This window comes from Acipenser ruthenus, chromosome 41 (genome assembly GCF_902713425.1).
Source record: "Acipenser ruthenus chromosome 41, fAciRut3.2 maternal haplotype, whole genome shotgun sequence".
Classification (NCBI taxonomy): Eukaryota; Metazoa; Chordata; class Actinopteri; order Acipenseriformes; family Acipenseridae; genus Acipenser; species Acipenser ruthenus.
In genome coordinates, this window is record NC_081229.1 from 779,268 (window position 1) to 786,767 (window position 7,500).

Below are 7,500 nucleotides of genomic sequence, written 5' to 3' on the forward strand. Positions count from 1 at the left end.
GTGCTGGCCCTTGCTGGCACACAGCAGGCAGGCGTACTGGGGCATCACGGGCACAGAAGCCAGGATGCTGAGCCCTCCCATCAGCCACGTGTTCCTGAGGTTACAGTCCTCCTACAGACAAGCAGAGGGAGCGAACGCACAATGTGAGACACAAACACACACACAAGAACAAGGGTATGGGTCTACATTAACAAGTCCTGGACAATACCTTAGAAGAAGTATTGCAAACCAAATCACATACTTCAGCAGGTCCTGTATAGATCTATAGAGTTCATTGTAGCTTCAGCAGGTCCTGTACAGATCTATAGAGTTCATTGTAGCTTCAGCAGGTCCTGTACAGATCTATAGAGTTCATTCTACACTCAGCAGGTCCTGTACAGATCTATAGAGTTCATTCTACACTCAGCAGGTCCTGTACAGATCTATAGAGTTCATTCTACACTCAGCAGGTCCTGTACAGATCTATAGAGTTCATTCTACACTCAGCAGGTCCTGTACAGATCTATAGAGTTCATTCTACACTCAGCAGGTCCTGTACAGATCTATAGAGTTCATTCTACACTCAGCAGGTCCTGTACAGATCTATAGAGTTCATTCTAGCTTCAGCAGGTTCATCGCATCTAAATTGTCTCTACAGAGCCCCGGCATTCGTCACGTCTAAATCCTCTGTACAGAGCCCTGGCCTGCGTCGTGTCTAAATCCTCTGTACAGAGCCCTGGCCTGCGTCGTGTCTAAATCCTCTGTACAGAGCCCTGGCCTGCGTCGTGTCTAACTCCTCTGTACAGAGCCCTGGCCTGCGTCGTGTCTAACTCCTCTGTACAGAGCCCGTGTCGGCTGCTCAGAGCTGGATGTTTCAGTTTCAGCAGCGCTGGACGGGAGAAGCAGACACACTCACCTTGAAGTCGACCCTGATCTTGTGCACCGGGCTGGAGGGCTCCTTCTCTCTTCGAGCGAAGCCACTGACCAGAGCAGCAAGCACACTGGGAGGAGTCTGGTCCAGCTGACTCTGCAGCACAGGAGCAAACACAAAATCGCATCTTATTAAACTCGTAGTAAACCCAGGAGTGGATCAAACCAAGTAATGCGAGTCTTCCTGCCATCCCTGAGATTCATAAAGACCTTTTTGTTGAATTTATTACTAACTTTCTTAGTGGTCAGTTTTCGAGGTGAAGTTAAAATCACCTGCGTTAACGATTAATCAAAACAAAGGGAGTCTGTGCCGTTACCTTGTCAGGCCTCCGTCTCCCCTGCAGATTCCTGGAGATGTTCATTCTCCGAAGTCGGCTGCTGCTCTCCTCCGAGTCCCCACCTCGCCCGCTGCCGTCCAAGGAAGCAAAGTCTCCTGAAGAAGAAGAAGAAAACATTTTTAAAAAAAAAAGGATGGAAAGTAGGAATCGCATCCTTAAAAAATGAGCAAAACTGCACACGTGAAAAAAATAAAATCTAATAGTAAGGGGCAATAGACCAGCTGATGTGTGCCCCACTCTGGAAGCAGTTCCATAATAAATCAATAAAACAGAACATGCTTCTTGAATTAGATGCACTGTGAAGCACTTGAGAGGCAGAGACAGGCGACCGGTAAATCCGAAGCGGTCCGAACGGCTTGAACGGAACAGCTATAAAAACCCTCACAAGAGCCGAATTAAGAAATCCTAAACAGCAGCTTCGAACTCAGCGACAACGCGTGCCGCTTGTGCTTGTGAGCGGCGCTCGCTACCTCTGTGCCCGCTGGCTCTCCTGCGCCCGGGGGAGGTGGAGTGGGAGGCGGAGGCTGCCAGCAGCATCTCCAGCTCCGAGTCGTCCGACTCCAGCAGGCTGCAGTACGAGCGCTGCTTCACACAGCGGCGCGGCTGGGTCCTCAGGGAGGGGCTGCGGGAGTCGGGCACCCTCAGCTCCGCCCGCTCGGCCGCCTCCTCGTCGTCGCTCGTGGGGCACGCGCTCGCCGGCGACCGCCGTCGCTTCAGAGGGAGACCTGCAGCAGAGGGGGGTTATCAGACACATAACTAAAAATAAAAGCGCTGGGGGGGTCTGCGTTTCACAATCCCATTACCTTTGTTGGTCCTGTAGCCCAGCCGCATTTGTTTCCTCTCTTCAATTTCGTCACATTTTTTAAACCTGTGACAAAAAACAAAAAATAATAATAATAATAATAATAATAATAATTTGAGAATGTAACATTAGACCAGACTAACAATTTCTTCACTCTGCAGGGACGCGGAAAACATTACAAGCAGGCATTAAAAGTCAAAGTCAAGCTCTTCAAATTACTTTTCACAGTCAGTTACTTGTAGAGATTCATCCGTCTGGATACAGAGTCTCACTCTCTATAGATCTATATAACAATTAGGACACTTTAAAACTCTATGTGCACAGCGGTAAAGCCACTTAGATCTTTTTTCAATACCAGGATTGGAAATAAGACTCCCACTGCACAGCAGATTCACCCACTCCGGATTTTACTACTAGCTTGATTAGCCACAGTGTGTATAGGTAACAAGCCCAGGTGGGTTTCAGTAAACCTGGAATGGCTCAAAGTGCTATGCAGGGGGAGTCTGGTTTCCAACACGGATATAGTTTAACTGTGCCTGGTCCTGTGGTCTCTACAGCGGGACCCCGTGCACAGCTCTCATGTCTACTCACCACGCAGCACTGTCTCTTGGTGTTGGGGCCCCCGAATTTGGGCTTGTCCAGACAGTTGACGCACTCCCCGCAGTCCAGCTGGTGCAGGCAGCCCTTGCAAGTCCCGCAGCGCACGTTCCTCTTCCCGTGCTGGAAGCAGCGGCCGCCGGAGGATCTCCTCATCTTGACAGGACGCGGGTCCGGGGGGGGAGCAGCATCGGGCTCAGAGGCAGAGGCCGTGTCTGACAGGGGAGAGGAGAGGAGGGACGAGGGAGAGGAGAGGAGGGACCGAGGGTGAGAGAGAGCGAGAGCGAGAGAGAGAGAGCGAGGGAGAGAGAGGGGGGGCGAGGACAGAGAGAGAGGAGAGGAGGGACCGAGGGAGAGGAGAGGAGGGGACCGAGGGTGAGAGAGAGCGAGAGAGAGAGGAGAGAGCGAGGGAGAGAGAGGGGGGGGCGAGGACAGAGAGAGAGGAGAGGAGGGACCGAGGGAGAGGAGAGGAGGGACAGAGAGAGAGGAGAGGAGGGACCGAGGGTGAGAGAGAGCGAGAGCGAGAGAGAGAGAGAGAGGAGAGAGCGAGGGAGAGAGGGGGGGGGCGAGGACAGAGAGAGAGGAGAGGAGGGACCGAGGGAGAGGAGAGGAGGGACCGAGGGAGAGAGAGAGCGAGAGCGAGAGAGAGAGAGAGCGAGGGAGAGAGAGGGGGGGCGAGGACAGAGAGAGAGGAGAGGAGGACCGAGGGAGAGGGAGAGGAGGGACAGAGAGAGAGGAGAGGAGGGACCAAGGGAGAGGGGGCGAGGAGAGAGAGGGGAGAGAGTGAGAGTGCGAGGCGAGAGAGTGCGAGGCAAGAGAGAGAGAGGAGAGGAGGGACCGAGGGAGAGGAGAGAGAGAGAGGAGGGACCGAGGGAGAGGGTGTGAGGAGAGAGAGCGAGAGGAAAGGAGAGGAGGGACAGAGAGAGAGCGCGAGGAGAGAGAGGAAGGACCGAGGGAGAGGGGGCGAGGAGAGAGGGACAGAAGGAGAGTGAGGAGAGAGGAGTTCAGCTTTAAGTAGCAACTAATTATTATAATAATTAGTTTTAAAAATAAACCCCACAAAAGCCATGTTATTAATTTGTTCTCCCTTTTCTTTTGAAGACTTTTGCAATCACTGGTTCGTGGTTGTGCTCCGAAATTCAGCTATCACCACTTTACCTGTCTGTACCCGGCTTCAAGCATCGAGCATCACAAACAGGTAAAGAGAAACGACACGACATCGGGAGCTGCTTGCTCCGTGAAGCTCGTCCTTTAAAGAATCCACTTTTCACAGGACGGGTACGAGGCGGGCGCGCTTACCCTCTGCGCGGGGCGAGGCTGCGATGCCGTCCCTCTCGTGCAGCGGCAGGGCGCTGAGTCGAGGGACGTCGTCGGGGGACCATCGCCCGCGGCTGCCCCAGGACCACCGCTGCGTCTCGACACACGTGCTTGATACGGGGTCCTGCCGGGGCCGGCTCCTGCGATCAGAGAGAGAGAGAGAGAGAGAGAGAGAGGGGAGAGAGAGAGAGAGAGAGAGAGGGGAGAGGGAGAGGGAGAGGGAGAGGGAGAGGGAGAGGGAGAGGGAGAGGGAGAGAGGGAGAGAGAGGGAGAGGAGAGAGGAGAGAGGGAGAGAGGGAGAGGGAGAGGGAGAGAGGGAGAGGGGACGGAGGGAGGGAGAGGAGGGAGAGAGAGAGCGCAATGAGAACAAGCAGGCTGACAGGGAAGCGCTGTTAACACATTGTCAAAGACATGCCGGTCGTAGACAGAGATCAGCTGCCGTGAAAGGTCATCTCGTCAATATTTATTCAGAGTCTTTTCCTAAACACGCATCAACGTGGCACACATGCAGTCTTCTGCACGAACAGAAGCTGCATTACAGGAAAAAAAAAATAGTGACGGAGGGCTTTACTGCGATGGCTTTTCTGACTGGGTAAAGAGTTGAAACATTGGGACGTGTTTGAGCTCACGAAACCTTAAAACAGCCCCAGCGTGTCGCCCCCTCGGGCCTCGCTCCTGGTTACCTGAGGTGCGCTACTCTCCTCCTGCGGGGGGCTCTCCAGCCGAGCCTTCCTCTTCCTCACAACCTTCCTCCGCTTCACAGCGCCGGGAGGCTCCTTGGGATCGGCCCTCACAGTCCCCGACAGCAACTGTGGAGCAGCGAGCGTTACCAGAAACACAGAGGCACAGACTCCCAGACGCCTCGCAGTCTTTACTGTGAACTTAATATAATCAGGGCATGCCACTGCCTCGTCAACATGCAAACAAGAACTATACATGTATACATATATAAACAAAAAAAAAAACTGAAAACATCTTAGGTCGACATTTCGTTCTGCTTCCTCCTTCAATGTATCATTACCATCACCACCCCCCCATCCCTGCCACTGTAGCACAAAGCAGATAAACTAATCTAATAAACGTCTTCACCTGCGTGGACTTCAGCTGCTTCTGCTGGTCGATCTTGATGAGCTGGACCTTGGCCCTCTTGAGCAGGTGAAACATCCTCTTGTTGGCTCCGGTGAGACGGATCTTGTGAGAGGTGCCCCTTTCCTCCACCTCCACCCGGTCGCTTCCCGTGCTCTGGTCGGCTTCCTCGACGCCCTCGTCCGAGCCCTCTCCCAGCAGCAGCTCGGACCCCGGAGAGCGGAGCCGCACGGCCACTTTCCGCACCACCCCGGGGGAGTCCATGTCCTCGATCTTCAGCTTCTCTTTCTCCGGGAGGCCCTCCTCCTCCGAGCTCTCCTGGAGCTGCCCGACAGTAGCTGGCAGGGAGAGAGTCAGGTGCCCCGGTTCGGGGTCGTCATCATCCCGGTCTAAAGGAGCGGCTCCCGAATTCGGAGCAGGGGAACTCTCCTCCTCCTCCTCCTCCTCCTCCTCGGCTCTCCTGCCCGCCCGGGCCGTGAGCTTCTTCAGGGACTCGTAGATCTTCAGGTGGGTTTCGCGGTGGGACAGCTGGGCCGACGCAGCCCGTTTCGGGCCGGGAGAAGCCAGAATTACTTCCGGGAGCTTGAGGGAGTCGTCGAAGGCCTGCTTGCCGACCAAGGAGAAGACCTCTCCAGCCGATCCGGCGAGGTTGCTCCACCTGAAGCTGGGCTCCCTGAGCGCCGACCTACGCTTGCCCGGTAAGGCGGCGGGCGACGCAGCGGCATCCGATGCAAGCCTGGATTCCAAACCCGCTCGCCCCCGGGCTTCCTCAGCAGCTCGACGGTCGAACAAGTCAAAGGCTTCCTGGTCCCCGGGAGACAGATCCATCTCCGGGGAGAACTGTTCAGGATACTGGTAATCATCGTCACCTTCCTCGCCCCCTTCTCCTTCGTCTGCTTCTTTATTCGCCTCTCTGGCGGTCCGGCCGTGGGGCTTCTTGGGGGAGCTCCTCCGCGGCAGGACAGACATCCCGTCGTCATCCATGAACCTCTTGGGGGTCTTGATGACCCTGGAGGAGCGAGCGCTCACCACCGGCATGATGAAGTGCCGGATGTTCTTCAGGAATTTCGACTTCCCCCGCTGGAGGTCCTTGGAGGCGGGATGCTGGCTGTCGCTGCCGCCGCCTTTCCCTGCGTTGGAGAGCAGCTGCTGGGCTAGCTCCCTCTGAGCCTGCTTGGCCAGGGACAGAGGTCTCCCCCTTGGCCTTTTGGCAGGCAGGAAGGGGGTGGCCAGCTTCCGCATGTATTTGGCCTTCACCACGCCCGCCAGCCTCTGTCTAGTCGGCAGGACCGAAGACGTGGCTTCTTCACCTGCAGCCTCTTCACCTGCAGCCTCTTCACCTGCAGCCTCTTCACCTGCAGCCTCTTCACCTGCAGCCTCTTCACCTGCAGCCCTGGTCAAGCGGACCTTAGCTTTCCTCCTCCGCCTGGCGGACGGCCTTCGTCTCCTGCACGGCTTTCTCCCGTAACTTCGCACAGCCAATTCCGACCGAGTTTCGGAAACAGGGGGGTCCAAGACTAGGATAAGGTCTGTGGAGCGGGCCTGCATCTCGGGGCCTTCGGCGCCAAGGTCCGCCGGATCGGGTTCGGGTTCGGGTTTAGGTTCAGCATCCCCGGACTTGGTTGGCGCCGTTGCTCTTTTCCTCCTTTGCTTTGGAGACAGCGTAGGTGTAGGCGGCGCCGCAGCAACGACAGGACTCTCCGCGTCCGCCGGGTCGAGCAGGTCTGGGGACGGGAGCGCGGGAACGGCGGGGATTTCATTAATGACATCCGTCTGCTGCCGCTTCGCCTTCCGCCTACCGGTGGACCTCGGGCGCCGGGGGCCTTTCTTCCCGACCGCGGTGGGTCCCCGTGGCACGTCCGACTCTGTCGACGGTTCCGGTTCCGGTTCCGGTTCCAAGACGGTCTTTACGTCGCTCCCAACCGCGGGTTCAACTTTGGACCCCCTGGCCTTTGCTTTCCGCCTGACTGATAATGACGACCGCCTGGCGGCTCGCTTTTTCCGAGAGGAGACCAGGGGCTCTAGGGGCTTCTCGACGATCTCTGGGTCGGCTGGGGCTGGGGCTGGGGCTTCCACATCTGAGGTCGAGGCTGGGGCTTCCGCGTCTGGGGTGGGCTCTCCCGCCGCGGCCGCCACCTCCTCCTCCTCCTCCTCCTTCTCCTTCTCAGTTAACTTGCCTCTCCTCCTCCTCCTCCCCCTCCCCAAAGACTGCTGCCGTCTGCCTGGTTTCCTCTCTGTTGTATCTTCAGCCGGCTCTACCGGCTTGCTTTCGACGACCCATCCTCGGTCTCCCTCGACAGCTTGGTCCTCCTCCGGCTCTCCCTCTGCCTCCGTCGTCTCTGGGGTCTGCGTCGCCGGCGTCGTCTTTTTCTTCTTAAGCCCCGCAGAACGCGGCACCTTGGTCGCCTTCCCTTTCCCTTTCACCAAAGTCAACGTCCAAACGTACTTGTT

The 7,500-nt window shown here is 56.5% G+C and overlaps 1 protein-coding gene across 1 annotated transcript in view; it reads right to left on the minus strand.

Moving 5' to 3' along the window:
• The window catches only part of LOC117434041 (histone-lysine N-methyltransferase 2B), a 34,749-nt gene that overhangs the window by 20,816 nt on the left and 6,433 nt on the right, over positions 1-7,500 (minus strand). Inside the window, exons 3-12 of the mRNA XM_059010605.1 lie at positions 5,053-7,500; positions 4,647-4,772; positions 3,946-4,103; positions 3,805-3,818; positions 2,641-2,797; positions 2,051-2,115; positions 1,718-1,972; positions 1,227-1,342; positions 896-1,006; positions 1-111 (exon numbers count right to left, since the gene is read on the minus strand). The exon at positions 1-111 is cut by the window's left edge and continues 3 nt beyond it; the exon at positions 5,053-7,500 is cut by the window's right edge and continues 989 nt beyond it. Coding sequence (XP_058866588.1) covers positions 1-111; positions 896-1,006; positions 1,227-1,342; positions 1,718-1,972; positions 2,051-2,115; positions 2,641-2,797; positions 3,805-3,818; positions 3,946-4,103; positions 4,647-4,772; positions 5,053-7,500 — 3,561 coding nt within the window. The remainder of the gene's footprint in view (positions 112-895; positions 1,007-1,226; positions 1,343-1,717; positions 1,973-2,050; positions 2,116-2,640; positions 2,798-3,804; positions 3,819-3,945; positions 4,104-4,646; positions 4,773-5,052) is intronic.